General features: G+C 42.9%; 1 protein-coding gene across 4 annotated transcripts in view; it reads left to right on the top strand.

The window, feature by feature from the left end:
- Positions 1 to 6,037: 6,037 nt before the first annotated feature.
- The window catches only part of LOC124011203 (integrin beta-6-like), a 23,932-nt gene continuing 6,971 nt past the window's right edge, over positions 6,038 to 22,998 (top strand). Inside the window, exons 1-12 of one of the 4 annotated variants that reach the window (XM_046324325.1) lie at positions 6,038 to 6,185; positions 16,215 to 16,290; positions 16,777 to 16,856; positions 17,569 to 17,767; positions 18,062 to 18,308; positions 18,816 to 18,981; positions 19,204 to 19,365; positions 19,654 to 19,749; positions 20,057 to 20,146; positions 21,508 to 21,642; positions 21,798 to 22,215; positions 22,399 to 22,621. In XM_046324325.1, the coding sequence (XP_046180281.1) occupies positions 16,233 to 16,290; positions 16,777 to 16,856; positions 17,569 to 17,767; positions 18,062 to 18,308; positions 18,816 to 18,981; positions 19,204 to 19,365; positions 19,654 to 19,749; positions 20,057 to 20,146; positions 21,508 to 21,642; positions 21,798 to 22,215; positions 22,399 to 22,621 (1,874 nt within the window). In that variant the 5' untranslated portion in view covers positions 6,038 to 6,185; positions 16,215 to 16,232. Of the gene's footprint in view, positions 6,186 to 15,923; positions 16,063 to 16,214; positions 16,291 to 16,776; positions 16,857 to 17,568; positions 17,768 to 18,061; positions 18,309 to 18,815; positions 18,982 to 19,203; positions 19,366 to 19,653; positions 19,750 to 20,056; positions 20,147 to 21,507; positions 21,643 to 21,797; positions 22,216 to 22,398; positions 22,622 to 22,998 lie in introns of those variants that run through there. The other 3 variants (XM_046324326.1, XM_046324323.1, XM_046324324.1) reach the window with 3 other exon arrangements.

Below are 22,998 nucleotides of genomic sequence, written 5' to 3' on the forward strand. Positions count from 1 at the left end.
ATCCCATTATGGCGTCTGTGAGAGCACGGGCAGCTCCATTGAAGCCATCTCCATTTTGAAGTACATTTCTTCTACTACTTCTGAGTTGGTAAACAAACTGAAAGGGTGCCCACTGCCATCTGTGTTGTTTGAACAGGTATAAAGTTAAGGTTGGTGATATACTGCCACCTGTAGTTATGGAATATTTACTCACAATTATAATTCATTGGCCGATACCTCGTGATGACCTGGATGGAATTATGTGATCCTTCCTTAAAAGGATACTTCGGGATTTTGGCAGTGATGCCCTTTATCTACTAGCATGCTAGCAGATACCGATAGACTTCCAGTCATTGCGCTAACACTAGTTAGCATTGGCTCGCGAAACTACCTCTAACTTCAATAATACTGGACACAGAGACATAAAAATGGTATCCACAAATTCATTTGACTCTGGAGAAGTAGATAAAGGGCCTCATTACAAAAATCCTGAAGTATCCCTTTAACCCATTGAAAGTCCCACCCAGTGGACTACTTCAAAATGGGGAAAGTCCTCGATGGCGCTGCCAAGCCAATAGGCTTCTGGGCACTAGAGTCCTCTATGTATCTCTATGGGTCAAAAGTGTTTCACTCTGGAAATAGGATGTGATTTGGAATGCACCCAAAGCCAAGCTCAGGAGCTGGCCAATAGCAATTTTTACAATTCTTCCTCCTACTACTCTGTCCTCAAATAAAAAAACATTCTGTTTTGTTTAGTATAGTATCATGCTGAATCTTGTTTTTGTTGTGTTTTTCCGATATGAACATTATTACAGGTAGAATATGGTTTTAGCTTCGCCTTAGTTTTGGAGTCTCTTAAAAGAAAAACCAAGTGCTGCTTGTCGAACAGATGTTCCAATAGGCTGGGGAATGAGGGGATTTTAAAAAAAATATTAGAGGAATGCAAACCCACCACGTGGTAGTGTAGGCGGCTAGACTAGATCTATTCTTCCCTTGAAACACACACACACACACACCTTCGCTGTATGGGACTTTGTGTTGGCAGTTAATGTGGTGAGGGGGGGTTGCAAAAGTCTGAAAGATGGAAGTTTAAATTGCAACCATACTATTTGTAGTCTTGCATAGCTAGCGATGTCTGAACCAAGTGCAATTCTGTGTCTGGATCAATAGGCTAGTTGTACAGCAAATTCCACCAACACTTGTGTGATATAGACTGGCTGATGACGATAAATCAAATGAAATAGTAGTAATTTATGCAGAAAGATAGATTTGTTTGTTTTACATGTCCGGGTGATGATGCTGCTGTGTATCATCAGTTAGAAAAATACGCTCATTTTGTATTTTTGTTTCTTTGTGTATGTTACAGCCATTGTTTCACCAGATTGTTCTACCAATCTTATCGTTGTGCTTTCCTTTATAAAAACATTTGAATAAAAACCCACCATGAATCAGCCCTATGAGGTGAGTTTGTTTAGTCATTTATGTCTCACATTTCATTTTTCGATGTAGTTGCTTACTAAATCTTAACTTGAACCCCTTCAGTTACAGCTATTGTGGCTATTGTTTTGGTTAGAACGGGATATGACAAGAAGCATGTAATTTTACATAGTACCCTCCAAGCTCATCATTTAGCTCAGGGCCCTGGGTCTGAAGCCCGCCCCGTGCAGCTGGGTCCTGGACTTCCTGATGGGCCGTCCCCAGGTGGAAAAGGGAGGAAACAACACCTCCACTACGCAGATCCTCAACACAGGTGCCCCACAAGGGTGCATGCTCAGCCCCCTCCCGCACTCCCTGTTCACCCATGACTGCGTCAATTATCGAGTTTGCAGACGACACAACACTCCTGATTACCAACAACGACAAGACAGCCTACAGTGGGGAGGCGACGGCCCTGGCAGAGTGGTACCAGGAAAATAACCTCTCCCTCAACGTCAACAAAATGAAGGAGCTGATTGGGGACTTCAGGAGGCAGCAGAGGGAGCACGCCCCTATCCACATCGACGGGACCGCAGTGGAGAAGGTGAAGAGCTTCAAATTTCCTCGGCGTACACATCACTGACAATCTGAAATGGTCCACCCACACAGACAGTGTGGGGGAGAAGGTGCAACAGCACCTCTTCAACCTCAGGAGACTGAAGAAATTCGACTTGGCCCCTAAGACCCTCACAAATTTCTACAGATGCACTATAGAGAGCATCATGTCGGGCTTCATCGCCGTCTGGTGTGGCAACTGCACCGCCCGCAACCTCGTGGCTATCCAGAGGAAGGTACTCAACACATCACCGGGGGCACACTGCCTGCCCTGCAGGACGTATACAGCACCCAATGTCACAGAAAGTAAAAAAAAATCATCAAGGACATCAATCACCTGAGCCACGGCCTGCTGACCCCGCTATCATCCAGAAGGCGAGGTCAGTACAGGTGCATTAAAGCTTGGACCGAGAGACTGAAAAACAGGTTATATCTCAAGGCCATCAGACTGTTAAATATTCATCACTCGCCGGCCTCCGCCCAGTACCCTGCCCTGAATATAGTCACTGTCACCAGCCGGCTACCAACCGGTTACTCAACCCTGCAGCTTAAAGGCTGCTGCCCTATGTACATAGACATGGAATCACTGGTCACTTTAATAATGGAACACTGGCCACTTTAATAATGTTTACATAATGTTTTACTCATTTAATATGTAAACTCAGCAAAAAAAGAAACGTCCCTTTTTCAGGACCCTGTCTTTCAAAGATCATTCGTAAAAATCCAAATAACTTCACAGATCTTCATTGTAAAGGGTTTAAACACTGTTTCCCATGCTTGTTCAATGAACCATAAACAATCAATGAACATGCACCTGTGGGGCAGTCGTTAAGACACTAACAGATTACAGACGGTAGGCAATTAAGGTCACAATTATGAAAACTTAGGACACTAAAGAGGCCTTTCTACTGACTCTGGAAAAAACCAAAAGAAAGATGCCCATGGTCCCTGCTCATCTGCGTGAACGTGCCTTAGGCATGCTGCAAGGAGGCATGAGGACTGCAGATGTGGCCAGGGCAATAAATTGCAATGTCCGTACTGTGAGATGCCTAAGACAGCGCTACAGGGAGACAGGACGGACAGCTGACTCTCCTCGCAGTGGCAGACCACGTGCAACAACACCTGCACAGGATCGGTAAGTTCTAACATCACAGCTGCGGGACAGGTACAGGATGGCAACAAAACTGCAGTGTTACACCAGGAACGCACAATCACTCCATCAGTGCTCAGACTATCCGCAATAGTCTGAGAGAGGCTGGACTGAGGGCTTGTAGGCCTGTTGTAATTCCGGTCCTCACCAGCCATCACCGGCAACATCGTCGCCTATGGGCACAAACCCACCGCCGCTGGACCAGACAGGACTGGAAAAAAGTGCTCTTCACTGACGAATCGCGGTTTTGCCTCACCAGGGGTCATGGTCAGATTCACGTTTATCGTCAAAGTAATGAGCGTTACACCGAGGCCTGTACTCTGTCGCGGGATTGATTTGGAAGTGTAAGGTCCGTCATGGTCTGGGGCGGTGTGTCACAGCATAATTGGACTGAGCTTGTTGTCATGGCAGGCAATCTCAACGCTGTGCGTTACAGGGTGGAAAAACTCCTCCCTCGTCGTACCCTTCCTGCAGGCTCATCCTGACATGACCCCCCAGCAAGACAATGCCACCAGCCATACTGCTCGTTCCGTGCATGATTTCCTGCAAGACAGGAATGTCAGTGTTCTGCCATGGCCAGCGAAGAGCCCGGATCTCAATCCCATTGAGCACGTCTGGGACCTGTTGGACCAGAGGGTGAGGGCTAGAGCCATTCCCCCAAAAATGTATTTCAAGGTGCTTTGAAAGGGTAACATCTCACAGCAAGAATAGGCAGATCTGGTGCAGTCCATGAGGAAGAGATGCACTGCAGTACTTAATGCAGCTGGTGGCCACACCAGATACGGACTGTTATTTTTTATTTTGACCCCCCTCCCTTTGTTCAGTGACACATTATTACATTTCTGTTAGTCACATGTCTGTGGAACTTGTTCAGTTTATGTCTCAGTTGTTGAATCTTGTTATGTTCATACAAATATTTACATGTGTTAAGTTTGCTGAAAATAAACGCAGTTGACAGTGAGAGGGGGTTTATTTTTTAGTTGAGTTTATATACTGTATTCTACTGTATTCTAGTCAATGCCACTCCAACATTGCTTGTCCTAATATTTCTATATATATTTCTATAATTCCATTATTTTACTTTGAGATTTGTGTGTACTGTTGTGAATTGTTAGATACTACTGCACTGCATTTCGCTGCACCCGCAATAATATCTGCTAAATATGTGACCAATAAAATGTTATTTGATTTACCTTAAGTACCTTCAATCAACAGCAGAGGGGGCTATGCATTCAGATCAATAAGTAGACCTAGTAGATGTCCAAAATCATATAAATAGAATAATATTTATTTTCAGATTCCACTTTAAGTCATCGTTAGCACTGCTAACCAGTGATGTATATAAACGTGAGTATACAGTATATATCCATGACGCTAACCTTGCTCTTGTCACACTGTTTCTAGCATCCAGGGGGTTTGTTGTAATGTATCCTTTGTGATATCAGTGTCTTTTATGGGGCTTCTCTGTTAAAGCCTGCAGCTTACTTGAGCTGATGCCATAGACACAAAGGCACCATGTCCCATATATCTTACCAGTAAAGGGATGAAAAAAACTGGGGTGCAAGATCCCCCATTACCACACACACATACGCCCCGGACACCACCCAGCCAGACTGTAATGCCAGGCATATGCCCCCCACGCCACACAAGAAAATCGACCCTATGAACATAAGGAGCAAATGATGGAGGATTAGCACTCTCTCTCTCTGTCTCACCCCACCCCCCCCCCCCACCCCCCTTCTCGCTCGCTCTCTTGCTCTCCTTTATCTCGCTCTTTCTGATGTCTAATTCTCCACAGCTGAAGGGACACATGGCGCTATTCCCTAAAGTGGGGCCAAGGTCAGATTGGGGGTGCCTGTGCAGACATCGGGGGTGCAAACATTGAGAGGGTCTGTGGTCTCTCGTGTCTTGATTCATTCACTCATTTCTGTTCAATGGTATTTCATAGGAAATGGGCTGACTGACCTTCAAAGAAATCTTTCTGGCACATATCTTTATGGGGTTACAGTATGGCCTATGGATACATTTTACAATGGCAATGTAAAAAGTGACTAATGTGTTTTACTCTACAGTAGTAGAGGGTAATTGTACCACATGGCAAAGAGTCAGCCTGATTAGCCTGGTAGCCATTTTGAACCAGAATCGTTACCACATTGACTTCTGGGAATGATGCCTTGCCTGAATGTGCAGTTTGACTCTCATTCCTACGATGTACGCCTTGTCCACCTCCTTTCTCTCGCTCTCTCCACACACACACACACACACACACACACACACACACACACACACACACACACACACACACACACACACACACACACACACACACACACACACACACACACACACACACACACACACACACACACACACACACACACACACACACACACACACACACACACATTCCAATCATACCACCATAGGGAGAGACAACATTAATACAGTGTCACTCCTTTCATCTCTGACCTTCCTCTGCACTTGATTCAATTAACTCACTGGGCTTGATGTTCACTTCCAAACACAAGACAGCGACATAAACAACACACACGCACACATGCCCTAAATATTTGTGCTTTACATCTTGACACAAGTTCCTCACAGGGAGCTGTAACCTACTGCCTCAACCAAGAGAGGGCAACACTGGCACATTTGGCCTGTCAGTCAATCTGCATCTCTGCTACTCTGCTACCATCCCTCTCTAATGAAGACGGCTGTTATTTGTATGTCTCAGACCCACCAGCAGTTGCTGCCATCACTCATCAGCACCCCTCCACCCCCATCAGCCTGGGAGCATGGGCAGTGGGGAGGGTGAGAGGGACAGGCAGCGTCATGCTTCATAAAGCTGTCTGTTACTGTAGGTTTATAGTTACTCCTGCCCAGGGCAGCAGTTGCAACTGGACGTTTTGAGGGCCGGCGGCAGTGGCGGCGTCTCCCTGATTCCTCTCCCCTCATTTTTCAGGCGGTGACAAGGACACAGCGCCCCTTTGACAGGACAGCATGGTACTAGAGGAGGCCCCTGTAGGTGAGTTGGTCTCATTGCAGTGCCGACCGTTGTAATGTATTGTGTATTAACACGGCCTGCCCGGCACACACACACACACACGCACACACACTGATATATCTGTGATATCATATCACACAGCACTGCGTTCAATCCGGAGCAGGCATCTCATTGTAAGGAATGACTAGGAGTAATGACTAGGATTCAGTTTCTTGGGAATCCCTAAACTTGACCAAGCCAATATCATGTTCATGTCTCAACAACGGGAGTAGAGGTTGGAGTCTCGTTAGGAATGCTGGCAGGTTTTGTGTGGGAGAATCTTCCTCCCTCACAATGGGACGGATGGTGGGAATGAAACCTTGGAAAAGCAACATTGAATATGAAAATACGCTTTTTCTATTTCTCACTGTATGGTTAGACATGACCATCTGACCCAAAGATTGGCTTTATTGACATGCTGGTGTACACTTTTCTGGGACACAGGGCTGGTTTGGTAGGACACTTTAGTGAAATAATGATTATCTGGGCTGGTTTGGTAGGACACTAGTGAAATAATGAATATCTGGGCTGGTTTGGTAGGACACTTTAGTGAAATAATGAATATCTGGGCTGGTTTGGTAGGACACTTTAGTGAAATAATGAATATCTGGGCTGGTTTGGTAGGACACTTTAGTGAAATAATGAATATCTGGGCTGGTTTGGTAGGACACTTTAGTGAAATAATGAATATCTGGGCTGGTTTGGTAGGACACTTTAGTGAAATAATGAATATCTGGGCTGGTTTGGTAGGACACTTTAGTGAAATAATGAATATCTGGGCTGGTTTGGTAGGACAATTTAGTGAAATAATGAATATCTGGGCTGGTTTGGTTGGACAATTTAGTGAAATAATGAATATCTGGCCTGGTTTGGTTGGACAATTTAGTGAAATAATGATTATCTGGGCTGGTTTGGTTGGACAATTTAGTGAAATAATGAATATCTGGGCTGGTTTGGTAGGACACTAGTGAAATAATGATTATCTAGGCTGGTTTGGTTGGACAATTTAGTGAAATAATGAATATCTAGGCTGGTTTGGTAGGACAATTTAGTGAAATAATGAATATCTAGGCTGGTTTGGTAGGACACTTTGAATGAAATAATGATTATCTGGGCTGGTTTGGTAGGACAATTTAATTAAATAATGATTATCTGGGCTGGTTTGGTAGGACACTGAATGAAATAATGATTATCTGGACTGGTTAGGTAGGACAATTTAATGAAATAATTATTATTGAGGATGGTTTCGTAGGATAGTTGAATGAAATAATGATTATCTGGGCTGATTAGTTAGGATCATTTCATGGAAGAATGATTATCTGGGCTGGTTAGGTAGGATCATTTAATGGAAGAATGATTATCTGGGCTGGTTAGGTAGGATCATTTCACGGAAGAATGATTATCTGGGCTGGTTAGGTAGGACCATTTCATGGAAGAATGATTATCTGGGCTGGTTAGGTAGGACCATTTAATGGAAGAATGATTATCTGGGCTGGTTAGCTGGACCATTTAATGGAAGAATGATTATCTGGGCTGGTTAGGTAGGACCATTTAATGGAAGAATGATTATCTGGGCTGGTTAGGTAGGACAATTGAATGAAATAATTATTATCTGCACTGGTGAGGTAGGACAATTTAATGAAATAATTTATATCTAGGATGGTTACTTAGGATAATGTAATGAAAGAATGATTATCTAGGCTGCTTTGGTATGACATTTGAATGAAACAATGAGTACCTAGGCTCGTTAGGTAGGACAATATAATGAAATAATGAATATCTAGGCTGGTTTGGTTGGACAATTTAATGAAATAATTCATATCGAGGCTGGTTTGGTAGGATAGTTGAATGAAATAATGATTATCTGGGCTGGTTAGGTAGGACAATTTAATGGAAGAATGTTGATCTGGGCCGTTTAGGTAGGATCATTTCATGGAAGAATGATTATCTGGGCTGGTTAGAGGATCATTTCATGGAAGAATGATTATCTGGGCTGGTTAGAGGATCATTTCATGGAAGAATGATTATCTGGGCTGGTTAGGTAGGATCATTTCATGGAAGAATGATTATCCGGGCTGGTTAGGTAGGATCATTTAATGGAAGAATGATTATCTGGGCTGGTTAGGTAGGATCATTTAATGGAAGAATGATTATCTGGGCTGGTTAGGTAGGACCATTTAATGGAAGAATGATTATCTGGGCTGGTTAGGTAGGATCATTTAATGGAAGAATGATTATCTGGGCTGGTTAGGTAGGATCATTTAATGGAAGAATGATTATCTGGGCTGGTTAGGTAGGATCATTTAATGGAAGAATGATTATCTGGGCTGGTTAGGTAGGATCATTTAATGGAAGAATGATTATCTGGGCTGGTTAGGTAGGATCATTTAATGGAAGAATGATTATCTGGGCTGGTTAGGTAGGATCATTTAATGGAAGAATGATTATCTGGGCTGGTTAGGTAGGATCATTTCATGGAAGAATGATTATCTGGGCTGGTTATAGGTAGGATCATTTAATGGAAGAATGATTATCTGGGCTGGTTAGGTAGGACCATTTCATGGAAGAATGATTATCTGGGCTGGTTAGGTAGGATCATTTAATGGAAGAATGATTATCTGGGCTGGTTAGGTAGGATCATTTCATGGAAGAATGATTATCTGGGCTGGTTAGGTAGGACCATTTCATGGAAGAATGATTATCTGGGCTGGTTAGGTAGGATCATTTAATGGAAGAATGATTATCTGGGCTGGTTAGGTAGGACCATTTCATGGAAGAATGATTATCTGGGCTGGTTAGGTAGGATCATTTAATGGAAGAATGATTATCTGGGCTGGTTAGGTAGGATCATTTCATGGAAGAATGATTATCTGGGCTGGTTATAGGTAGGACCATTTAATGGAAGAATGATTATCTGGGCTGGTTAGGTAGGATCATTTAATGGAAGAATGATTATCTGGGCTGGTTAGGTAGGATCATTTAATGGAAGAATGATTATCTGGGCTGGTTAGGTAGGATCATTTAATGGAAGAATGATTATCTGGGCTGGTTAGGTAGGATCATTTCATGGAAGAATGATTATCTGGGCTGGTTAGGTAGGATCATTTAATGGAAGAATGATTATCTGGGCTGGTTAGGTAGGACCATTTAATGGAAGAATGATTATCTGGGCTGGTTATAGGTAGGATCATTTAATGGAAGAATGATTATCTGGGCTGGTTAGGTAGGATCATTTCATGGAAGAATGATTATCTGGGCTGGTTATAGGTAGGATCATTTAATGGAAGAATGATTATCTGGGCTGGTTAGGTAGGATCATTTCATGGAAGAATGATTATCTGGGCTGGTTAGGTAGGACCATTTCATGGAAGAATGATTATCTGGGCTGGTTATAGGTAGGATCATTTAATGGAAGAATGATTATCTGGGCTGGTTAGGTAGGATCATTTCATGGAAAAATGATTATCTGGGCTGGTTAGGTAGGACCATTTCATGGAAGAATGATTATCTGGGCTGGTTATGGAAGAATGATTAGCATCATTTAATGGAAGAATGATTATCTGGGCTGGTTAGGTAGGATCATTTCATGGAAAATGATTATCTGGGCTGGTTAGGTAGGACCATTTCATGGAAGAATGATTATCTGGGCTGGTTATAGGTAGCATCATTTAATGGAAGAATGATTATCTGGGCTGGTTAGGTAGGATCATTTAATGGAAGAATGATTATCTGGGCTGGTTAGGTATCTGGGCTGGTTAGGTAGGATCATTTCATGGAAGAATGATTATCTGGGCTGGTTATAGGTAGGATCATTTAATGGAAGAATGATTATCTGGGCTGGTTAGGTAGGACCATTTCATGGAAGAATGATTATCTGGGCTGGTTATAGGTAGCATCATTTAATGGAAGAATGATTATCTGGGCTGGTTAGGTAGGATCATTTCATGGAAAAATGATTATCTGGGCTGGTTAGGTAGGACCATTTCATGGAAGAATGATTATCTGGGCTGGTTATAGGTAGCATCATTTAATGGAAGAATGATTATCTGGGCTGGTTAGGTAGGATCATTTCATGGAAAAATGATTATCTGGGCTGGTTAGGTAGGACCATTTCATGGAAGAATGATTATCTGGGCTGGTTAGGTAGGATCATTTAATGGAAGAATGATTATCTGGGCTGGTTAGGTAGGATCATTTAATGGAAGAATGATTATCTGGGCTGGTTAGGTAGGATCATTTCATGGAAGAATGATTATCTGGGCTGGTTAGGTAGGACCATTTCATGGAAGAATGATTATCTGGGCTGGTTAGGTAGGATCATTTAATGGAAGAATGATTATCTGGGCTGGTTATAGGTAGGATCATTTAATGGAAGAATGATTATCTGGGCTGGTTAGGTAGGATCATTTCATGGAAGAATGATTATCTGGGCTGGTTAGGTAGGATCATTTCATGGAAGAATGATTATCTGGGCTGGTTAGGTAGGATCATTTCATGGAAGAATGATTATCTGGGCTGGTTAGGTAGGATCATTTCATGGAAGAATGATTATCTGGGCTGGTTAGGTAGGATCATTTCATGGAAGAATGATTATCTGGGCTGGTTAGGTAGGATCATTTCATGGAAGAATGATTATCTGGGCTGGTTATAGGTAGGATCATTTAATGGAAGAATGATTATCTGGGCTGGTTAGGTAGGATCATTTAATGGAAGAATGATTATCTGGGCTGGTTAGGTAGGATCATTTAATGGAAGAATGATTATCTGGGCTGGTTAGGTAGGATCATTTAATGGAAGAATGATTATCTGGGCTGGTTAGGTAGGATCATTTAATGGAAGAATGATTATCTGGGCTGGTTATAGGTAGGATCATTTAATGGAAGAATGATTATCTGGGCTGGTTAGGTAGGACCATTTCATGGAAGAATGATTATCTGGGCTGGTTAGGTAGGATCATTTAATGGAAGAATGATTATCTGGGCTGGTTAGGTAGGACCATTTCATGGAAGAATGATTATCTGGGCTGGTTAGGTAGGATCATTTAATGGAAGAATGATTATCTGGGCTGGTTATAGGTAGGATCATTTAATGGAAGAATGATTATCTGGGCTGGTTAGGTAGGACCATTTCATGGAAGAATGATTATCTGGGCTGGTTAGGTAGGACCATTTCATGGAAGAATGATTATCTGGGCTGGTTAGGTAGGATCATTTAATGGAAGAATGATTATCTGGGCTGGTTATAGGTAGGATCATTTAATGGAAGAATGATTATCTGGGCTGGTTAGGTAGGACCATTTCATGGAAGAATGATTATCTGGGCTGGTTAGGTAGGACCATTTAATGGAAGAATGATTATCTGGGCTGGTTAGGTAGGATCATTTAATGGAAGAATGATTATCTGGGCTGGTTATAGGTAGGATCATTTAATGGAAGAATGATTATCTGGGCTGGTTAGGTAGGACCATTTCATGGAAGAATGATTATCTGGGCTGGTTATAGGTAGGATCATTTAATGGAAGAATGATTATCTGGGCTGGTTAGGTAGGACCATTTCATGGAAGAATGATTATCTGGGCTGGTTAGGTAGGATCATTTAATGGAAGAATGATTATCTGGGCTGGTTATAGGTAGGATCATTTAATGGAAGAATGATTATCTGGGCTGGTTAGGTAGGACCATTTCATGGAAGAATGATTATCTGGGCTGGTTAGGTAGGATCATTTAATGGAAGAATGATTATCTGGGCTGGTTAGGTAGGACCATTTCATGGAAGAATGATTATCTGGGCTGGTTAGGTAGGATCATTTCATGGAAGAATGATTATCTGGGCTGGTTATTCATTTAATGGAAGAATGATTATCTGGGCTGGTTATAGGTAGGATCATTTAATGGAAGAATGATTATCTGGGCTGGTTAGGTAGGATCATTTAATGGAAGAATGATTATCTGGGCTGGTTATAGGTAGGATCATTTAATGGAAGAATGATTATCTGGGCTGGTTAGGTAGGATCATTTAATGGAAGAATGATTATCTGGGCTGGTTAGGTAGGACCATTTAATGGAAGAATGATTATCTGGGCTGGTTAGGTAGGATCATTTAATGGAAGAATGATTATCTGGGCTGGTTATAGGTAGGATCATTTAATGGAAGAATGATTATCTGGGCTGGTTAGGTAGGACCATTTCATGGAAGAATGATTATCTGGGCTGATTAGGTAGGATTATTTCATGGAAGAATGATTATCTGGGCTGATTAGGTAGGATTATTTCATGGAAGAATGATTATCTGGGCTGGTTAGAGGATCATTTCATGGAAGAATGATTATCTGGGCTGGTTAGGTAGGATCTTTTCATGGAAGAATGATTATCTGGGCTGGTTAGGTAGGATCATTTCATGGAAAAATGATTATCTGGGCTGGTTAGGTAGGACCATTTCATGGAAGAATGATTATCTGGGCTGATTAGGTAGGATTATTTCATGGAAGAATGATTATCTGGGCTGGTTAGAGGATCATTTCATGGAAGAATGATTATCTGGGCTGGTTAGGTAGGACCATTTCATGGAAGAATGATTATCTGGGCTGATTAGGTAGGATCATTTCATGGAAGAATGATTATCTGGGCTGGTTAGAGGATCATTTCATGGAAGAATGATTATCTGGGCTGGACCATTTAGGAAGAATGATTAGGACCATTTCATGGAAGAATGATTATCTGGGCTGGTTAGGTAGGATCATTTCATGGAAGAATGATTATCTGGGCTGGTTAGGTAGGACCATTTCATGGAAGAATGATTATCTGGGCTGGTTAGGTAGGATCATTTCATGGAAGAATGATTATCTGGGCTGGTTAGGTAGGACCATTTCATGGAAGAATGATTATCTGGGCTGGTTAGGTAGGACCATTTCATGGAAGAATGATTATCTGGGCTGGTTAGGTAGGACCATTTCATGGAAGAATGATTATCTGGGCTGGTTAGGTAGGACCATTTCATGGAAGAATGATTATCTGGGCTGGTTAGGTAGGACCATTTCATGGAAGAATGATTATCTGGGCTGGTTAGGTAGGACCATTTAATGGAAGAATGATTATCTGGGCTGGTTAGGTAGGACCATTTCATGGAAGAATGATTATCTGGGCTGGTTAGGTAGGACCATTTCATGGAAGAATGATTATCTGGGCTGGTTAGGTAGGACCATTTCATGGAAGAATGATTATCTGGGCTGGTTAGGTAGGATCATTTCATGGAAGAATGATTATCTGGGCTGGTTAGGTAGGACCATTTCATGGAAGAATGATTATCTGGGCTGGTTAGGTAGGATCATTTCATGGAAGAATGATTATCTGGGCTGGTTAGGTAGGATCATTTCATGGAAGAATGATTATCTGGGCTGGTTAGGTAGGATTATTTCATGGAAGAATGATTATCTGGGCTGGTTAGGTAGGACCATTTCATGGAAGAATGATTATCTGGGCTGGTTAGGTAGGATCATTTCATGGAAGAATGATTATCTGGGCTGGTTAGGTAGGATCATTTCATGGAAGAATGATTATCTGGGCTGGTTAGGTAGGACCATTTCATGGAAGAATGATTATCTGGGCTGGTTAGGTAGGACCATTTCATGGAAGAATGATTATCTGGGCTGGTTAGGTAGGACCATTTCATGGAAGAATGATTATCTGGGCTGGTTAGGTAGGACCATTTCATGGAAGAATGGACATCTAAGATGGTAAAGTAGGATCATTAAGTAGGACAATTGAATGAATGACCTGAGTGGATTAGGTAGTACAATTAGGTTAGACCATTTAATGAATGAATGGATGTCTTAGTTGTCAGATAGCAACAGATCACATTTGAAAAGGTCACACTTGTGTATGTTTTAAACAGGTTTATTGGTGGCCTGTGTACTTTCTCAGAACAGTGGTGGCAAAAGAGTACGAATGTTTGTCCTCTAGTCAGATAAAGAATGGAGGGAGCTGCAAAGTGGCAGAGGACAAGTGCTGTCATTCCGCTGTCACTCCATCCATCAGCTGAGATGGGATGACAGTGGGAATGACTGAAGGCTGGGCGCCTCTAGGGGTGGAGGAGGACAGGATAAAGGATGAAGGTGGCAGAAGACTGGAGAGAAGACGAGTGGACTATAGGAGAGATTATAACGGAAGAATCATTTGGAGAGTTGAGCAAATATGAGAGGAGAAGTGGAGAAGGGAGCAGAGGAGAGGGGGAGAGTAAACAGAGAAGGAGAAGAGGGGGTTTGGAGTAACAGATGAGGGGCTTACTGCGATTCGGAGGGGTGTGATGCTGCTTTAGTTGGGTATTCCGTCTGGAACGGACAAGCTGAGAAATCCACACTGCAGCTGCCAATTGTTCACCACCTACACACACCGCCTGTTAAGACACACACTCCATGTGCTACGCACACACACATTCACCGCCTATTCACTCACAGGTTACATAGGCACACGCATGCACGTACACACACACACACACACACACACACACACACACACACACACACACACACACACACACACACACACACACACACACACACACACACACACACACACACACACACACACACACACACACACACACACACACACACACACACACACACACACACACACACACACACACACACACACACACACACACACACACACACACACACATCAGTTTATGAGGATTTTTGTATTGAGCAATCGACTACTTTTCAAAAGAGCCCGAGATTTAGTTTTTCGTCCCTACTGTTAATCATTAAATCAAAATGAACCCTTGAGATATGTACATTTCTGAGGGGTTTTTCATGTTAAATATTAACATTTTTTTTTCAGTTGCAGTATCTCATCTGAGTAATTCGGGGATATTGACTTACGGTGTGGCACGTCTGGACAGTTGGTTGTCCCTATAAACAATGGTTATCACGTTGCTCTACATCCCCCTTTTATGCACAGCTCCAGAATGGATCAGGTCAGATCGCTATATAGGTCAATACAACATATGATTATGATGTTAAAGCCAATAGACAACAGTTGATGGAGACGTGTTATCGTGCAAAAATGGTAGAAACAAGACAATGTGTGCCACGATATAATATATCTCAAGGACAGGGCAGTGAAGACCTGATCAAACATATACTGCAACACATTGACAGACAGGCAGTCATGACCCACTGAACTATGGGTAAGTGAACTATGGGCATATTCTGGAAGTTCGAAAGTATGATGTTTTACAACCACTGGGATTTGACTTGAAGTGAGTTCGAAAGTATGATGTTTTACAACCACTGGGATTTGACTTGAAGTGAGTTCGAAAGTATGATGTTTTACAACCACTGGGATTTGACTTGAAGTGAGTTTTGCAGTGAATCCGAGGTCCTGTCATGGCAGATTTAAAATGAAGAATGATCAGTCCTCGGGCACATTACAGGCTTCTTTAGAAAGGCAGAATGAAACATGCTATTTCCCCATTTTTGAAATATTGGTGAACGTTTGAAACACTATTTCAAAGATATTCAATGTGTTATCCCATAACCTTCACTACAATATTTGTTATAACAATTTAGATTGCAGGCTAACAAATTATATTGATTTAAAAAATATATATATATATGTAAAAAAAGAAGTTAATTTCTGTTATATTTCGATTATCATATAATCTTCCATTGAAATAAAACCCAGTTCAATGTAGCTGTTGTCTCTGGCTTCTCACAGCTCACGTCCGTACACTCACTTCTCACTCACTCTCTGTAGTCCCGTTCCGTTTATGTTCTCACCTGTACGGAAGTGAACATAAAAGGCTGGGCAGGTAAGAATGTCTGAACCACGCAGGCACTCAACGTCTTTCCTGCCAGGTAAGAAAGAAGGCGCATTCTCTTGTCGTTTAGCCTAGACAGTGATACCAAGAGAAGCTTACTAAGGCTGGAAATACCTGTTTGTTTTGTCAATTTTACTGTACATATGAGAGTACCAGAGAATGTTTTGTTGTTCTTTCATATGCCTAAAGTAGTAACCGCGAGGACCAATGGGGACTGCTGTACTTCTGTTCCTGATTCTTCGGAATTGGATCAACAACGTGGAGGGTAAGACCAGAGACCGGATCGAATGGCTTTGATTAATTAAATAACTTCTCCTTTCAAGCTTACATGTAACTGCAGCATATCCAGATTTTCCCCAAGATTATAGCAGCTTTATTTTACTTTTATAGAGGTAAATATTCCACGTCATACATTAATGCAATGTATTGATTGTATTTCAATTAGTTTATTTGATCCAGTGGTTTATATATACAAATATTTATTTTTTATCCCCCCCCCCCACACACACACACACAATTATTATTGTGGTTTATCATGATAACATAACCTAGCATTTGCTCTGGTTATTCATGCGCAAATTAACCAGGCGCATCACAAAGACAGAGGCACTAAACAATCACTCATATACTGATAGACAAAAGTATAACACGCCAGACAAGCAGTGCCGTGAGAAGATGTAACCCGTGCTAGACAGCGACAACCACGCTGACCACTTCTATATTCTATATTCCCCGTGTGGTGTCCATGTAGGAACATGTTCGGTTGGCAGTGCAGCGACTTGTGACGAGTGTCTCCAGCTTGGTCCCCACTGTGCATGGTGCACACAAGAGGTAGGCTATACATCTAGGGCAGGGGAACCCAATTACATTCAGCCGTGGGCCGATTTTTACTTGAGCGGATGGTGGGGGGGGGGGCGCATTATAGTTATAAATAATTTGTGCCCTACAAATTGACCGCAAGAATTCCAAACAGATGCAATATTTGACAAAAACAGAAGGATTTCAAACTTGAATTACATTGGGATACGATCACATATGCCTCTCTATTTATGCGTGGGAATACTAGGGAACCGAGTTCCTGAATAAAAACAACGTTGACGCCATTTTTTGCTGATCGTACAGTATTTTATGTCCAAGAACGAAATGTATATACGTATAAAAATATATATCTATATTTTGCACAGAACTCAAATAAAATCACTGCCTATTGAGGAACGCTGATCTAGGGGATAACATTGATGCAAGTCCAGCAGGAAAACGTGTCATGAATTCATAAATGTGCAACTAGCCTAACTTGATATGGAATTCTGATGCGACATGTTGTTGATGGAGCAAACTGCAGTGCAGAGTAAAAACATATATTGTTAAATGATTTAATGGTGGCAATATTTGCAAATGATCTTCAGAAGTTCTACCTTTCAGGTAGTACTATAGTATGAATATGACTACTGACTGACGAAACACCAATAAAATATGTTAGAGTCTCTGTGTCAGATTGGTTGTAATGTGGGAGTAAAACCTTGTGGTGTTTTTAACCTCTCAGAATTTCACGGACTCGTTTTTAATCAGTGAGCGATGTGACACGCCGTACCACCTCCAAGAGAGAGGCTGTCCCCAGGAACAGGTGGAATTCCCAGTGACCACTTCCGAGGTCCTCCGGAACCAGCCTCTCGGGAAGAAGACAGGAAATACCAACAGCACAGAGATATCACCACAGAAGATGGCCCTCAAACTCAGAACTGGTAAACCCCTATTTATACAGTTACTGATGGAGACCTGGGGGCAGTCGCTGTGTCCATTATTTATACAGCTATTGGGCACACTGCTCACACTGTGGGTACACACTGGCGGTGATTTGAAGTTGATTTAGAAACTCTTTTTTTTTGATGAATGAAGGATGTTTAATTTATATTTTCACACAATTTTTCACATCAAGATAATAATATGAATAGAATTTCTCACTAGCATGGTCAGACCTTGAACTGAACGGAGCCCGGAGAGAGAGACAGAAAACAGTTTCTTATTTTTTCTTTCAGGCAGTGAGGTGACCTTCCAGGTCAGTGTGCAGCAGACAGAAGACTACCCTGTAGACATCTACTACCTGATGGACCTCTCAGCCTCCATGATTGACGACCTGGAGATGATTAAAGACTTGGGCTCCACCCTGTCCAAGGAGATGGCAAAGCTCACCAGTAAATTCAGACTTGGATTCGGGTCCTTCGTTGAGAAACCAGTCCTCCCGTTCATTAAGATCACTCCTGGAGAGCTGGAGAACCCTTGTAGGTAGGGTACAGTGTGCTTGTGAGAACTGAATTGAAAACCACATCCTCTATGGTTGAAGTACAAATGAAGAGCACTTTCTTTATATAATAATATAATATATGCCATTTAGCGGACACTTTTATCCAAAGCGACTTACGGTTATGTGTGAATATGTATGGGTGTCCCCGGGAATCAAAACCCACTACCCCGGGGTTACAAGTGCCATACTCTACCAACTAAGCTACAAAGGACCATCTTTCTGTGGAAGAGACAGATTTTCTCACTAAAAGAGCTTAGTAAACGACACAGTGTTTTTGAGTATGTCTATAACAAGCTTACTTGTTGTTAGTAATAGTAATATCTAGTAATAATTCATTAGTTAAACGGTGATGGAAATATTTGGCCCCCAATGTCTTATCTGTAGACATGGGAAGTCATGGAAAGTTCTGTTATTTTGAATTTGCCTTAGAGGGGGAACCCCGGTCATAGATGTAATACACTATGTTTCTTTATGGTACTCCCATGCAGGAGTGTGGATGAGAGCTGTCTGCCAACGTTTGGATACAAACACGTCCTACCCCTCACCAGCAGCACAGAGAAGTTCAACAATATCATCACCAACCAGCGTGTGTCTGCCAACATCGACCTGCCGGAGTGTGGCTTCGATGCCATTATGCAGGCTGCTGTCTGTGGGGTAAGTGAGCGAGTCTGTGGTTCAGGTTTGATTTGATTTGTCCCCAAAGATGGTAGCCATTTTTAACAGAATAGAATAGAGCCGAATAGAAAATAATACTGCAGAATAGAATCTAAAGGAAGGGAATAGAATATCTTTATTTTTCAAGGGAACTTCGGGCGTGCTTTGACAACGGACTATAGTATTATTGCGGTATAATAATCTCTCATCTCTCCCTGTCAGGACAAGATAGGCTGGAGGAACGACTCCATGCGTCTGCTGGTGTTTGTGAGCGACGCCGACTCTCACTTTGGGATGGACAGCAAGATGTCAGGCATCGTCGTCCCTAACGACGGGGAGTGCCATCTGGACAGCAACAATGAATACTCTATGGCTGCCCATCTGGTAAGGGGACAGTCACATCAGATTCATTTATGACTTCTATGACTGGGGTTGTAGTACAAGGATTCACTGTTTATGATACTATAACATGGCTTTCATTCCTGTCCATGGTGAAGGAGTGTCCCTTTACTCTAAAGACTACTGGCTCTTTGGGGTCTAGGCCGGGTGACTGTAAATCACTTTTTATTACTGTTGATGTGAAAAGGGCTTTAGAAATACATGTAATTGTTTCATTCATTGGGATGAAGTACTATAGTCTGAGGTTTTAAAATACTGACTTTGTCCATCCAGGAATACCCAACTCTGGGACAGCTGATGGATAAACTGGTGGACAATAATATCCTGCTTATATTCGCTGTGACGGAAAATCAGAAACACAACTACGAGGTGAGAACTTCTCCTTCTCCCTCCATTCTCCTTTTCCCAACAGCAATGTGACGTTTACCTGTCAGAAAACACCGGGTAGAAACGAGGTATGCGGCAAGCCGGTTATGGAATGGAGAAGGAAAATGTATCTCTGTGTATCGTTGGGGTTTGCATATTTGATTCGCTACCTGCTCTCAGTGGACGTGTTGGAACAAGCCCTCTCTTCTTCCTGTTTTCGGTAGAACTTTACTTCCTTATGATGTTGCTGTGACTGGTCGGCCAACCTACATGAACAGTGACAGTGTGTCTGTTGTGTGTTTTATCACAGAACTATGCAAGTTTCATACCTGGCGCCACGGTGGGGGTTCTGGAGTCAGATTCAAGGAACATCCTGGAACTGATTGTGACGGCGTATAAAGTGAGAATACGATTCTGTCACTGTGGGAGTACAGTTTGTTTGTTAGTTAGCAGGACTATTGAGACTTGCGGAGTACATGGACACAGTGACCTCTGACCTTCTCCCTCGGGTTAGATCCTTCCTTTCTGTTTATCTCTTCTCTCTCACTCCTCTCCCCACCACCCCTCTCTTCCTCTCCTCTCTGCACCTCGGTATGCTGTCAGCAGGTCTGCACTCGCCCCTGCTGTTTGATCCTCTATCGTGGCTCGCTGTTCCTCCCTACAGTCTAATCCCTATTGGCTTCAGGCCTACAGGCAGCGTGTGTGTGTGTATGAGTGTGTGCACGAGGGTATGCGCGAGTGTGTGTGTGTGTGTGTGTGTGCGTTGAGGGGGATGAGAGCAGACCCACAGCTTCTAATCACTTCATCAGACACTTCCTGAACAGCCTACCATAGCCAAGTCACGTCTGGCTCCTCTAGTTATGCCAAGGGGGCTTTACTCATCACCGAGCTAATGGCAAAGCACTTAGCATCTAGCATCTAGCACAATACGAAATGTACAGGACATACTTTATGTGAAAGCGATTAAGAGGTTAGCCACATTACCAATGTAGCTTATTTTTGTGATAGCTAGATATTGATTTAGTGCTCCTCCTAGTACACTGTACCTGAGTACACGGTGTCTCAGCTCAAGCTGTTTCTCTCAAGCATCACACAGACCACATCGTCCCCAAAGGAACTGAAAGGATACAAATGTCAAGTACTCTGTCAACACTGTGCTCACTTAGAGAAAGAGTTATATTAGAGTCATATCTACCTCACTATACCCTGTGGTGGTTGGCTACTAACACCTGGGATACCTGGGAGCTTGACGGAAAACCTGGGAAGTTACAGGGATCATGACTCAAACCACTCAGAGAAAGGGACTTACCAATATAGTGGAAGACTAGGAATGAATAGGCCCAGCTGAGTAAACCTTAGCAGTGTTGGAACATACTGTAGACTTAAAAAGGGTGTAATAAGTCAGTGGTTGCAGAAGCTTATAATGGTTCCCTTTCTCTCTTTCACACACACACACGCACACACACACACACACACACACACACACACACACACACACACACACACACACACACACACACACACACACACACACACACACACACACACACACACACACACACACACACACACACACACACACACACACACACACACACACACCTATTACACCCCCCCACACTAAAGAAACAGCATAATCCATTGAGTGTGAGGTAAAATACAGCATTGAATAAACTACAAAAAGACACTTACCTGAACTCTTCCCTCACGAGGTCTAGGACCTGGCCATGACCCCGTTATAGGTTACCTTTGTGTTTCCAGGAGCTGCGGTCTGAGATAGAGCTGGAGGTGCTAGGAGAGACAGAGGATCTACAGATCTCCTTCACAGCGATCTGTCAGGATGGGACGGTACTACCTGGACAGAAACGATGCTCCAACGTCAAAGCTGGAGACACGGTTTGTTCCCACTTTGCTCGTCAGCTGGTCAATGATATTAAAGAACAATATTCCTATATTTTCATATTGTCGTAAAACAAGTTGCCAACTGACTATACAGCCACCTCAATGCATGTATGATATAACACCCACCCTTCAATCTCTGTGATTCCCAGGTCTCCTTCAACGTGACTGTAGAACTCTCTGAGTGTCTCGACGGTCCCCAGCGTTTCCTCATCAAACCGGTGGGCTTTCAGGACCCCCTGGAGATAGACCTGGAGTCCCTGTGCTCCTGTGCCTGTCAGCAGACCCCCGAGCCCAACAGCAGCCACTGCAGTCTGGGCCGGGGATCTCTGGAGTGTGGCTCCTGTCTGTGTGATCCCGGGTACATGGGCTCCAAGTGTGAGTGTACGGAGGAGAGCGTCCAGAGCAGTAACTGCAAGGCCAGTGGCGCTTCGGAGTCCTGTAGCGGGCAAGGGGAATGTTACTGCGGCCAGTGTGTGTGTCACCCGTCTAGTTTCGGACGCGTCTACGGGGCCTACTGCGAGTGTGACGACTTCTCGTGTGTGAGGTTCCGAGGGTTACTCTGTGGAGGTGTGTACGTACGGTCGAAACACGGACTCTCATGACGAGCGTTGTGGTTTCACCTCTTCCTCTTTTGATGAAAGCAGATAATGTACTGACATCACAATGACTCAGTAATATAACATATGACCTTCAGGATATACTGTAGTTACTTTCTTGCGTGCTAATGTGCTAATGTGTGTGTGTGTGTAGGTCACGGGGACTGTGACTGTGGCGAGTGTGTGTGTCATAGCGGCTGGACGGGGGAGTACTGTAACTGCAGCAGCAGCAGGGACACGTGTGTGTCGGAGGACGGAGCGCTGTGCAGCGGACGGGGGAAGTGTGTGTGTGGGAAGTGTGTGTGTTCCATGCCCGGAGCCTCTGGAGACACCTGTGAAAGGTGCCCTACCTGTGGAGACTCCTGTAGCTCTGCTAGGTAAGAAGAACATACACCTGTCCAGTTTCCCAGTGGGTCATATATTACAGTGCCTTCAGAAACGATTCTTGCCCCTTGATTTATTCCACATGTTGTTGTGTTACAGCCTGAATTCAAAATCGATTAAATAAATACAAATTCGCACCCATCTACACACATTACCCCATAATGACAAAGTGACATCATGTTTTTAGACATTTCTGCAAATGTGTTAAAAATTAAATCCAGAAATATCTAATTTACATAAGTATTCACACCCTTGAGTCAATGCATGTTAGAATCACCTTTGGCAGTGATTACAGCTGTGAGTCTTTCTGGGTAAATCACTAAGAGCTTTGCACACCTGGATTACACATTATTCTTTAAAAAATTCTTCA

This window comes from Oncorhynchus gorbuscha, linkage group LG23 (genome assembly GCF_021184085.1).
Source record: "Oncorhynchus gorbuscha isolate QuinsamMale2020 ecotype Even-year linkage group LG23, OgorEven_v1.0, whole genome shotgun sequence".
Classification (NCBI taxonomy): domain Eukaryota; kingdom Metazoa; phylum Chordata; class Actinopteri; order Salmoniformes; family Salmonidae; genus Oncorhynchus; species Oncorhynchus gorbuscha.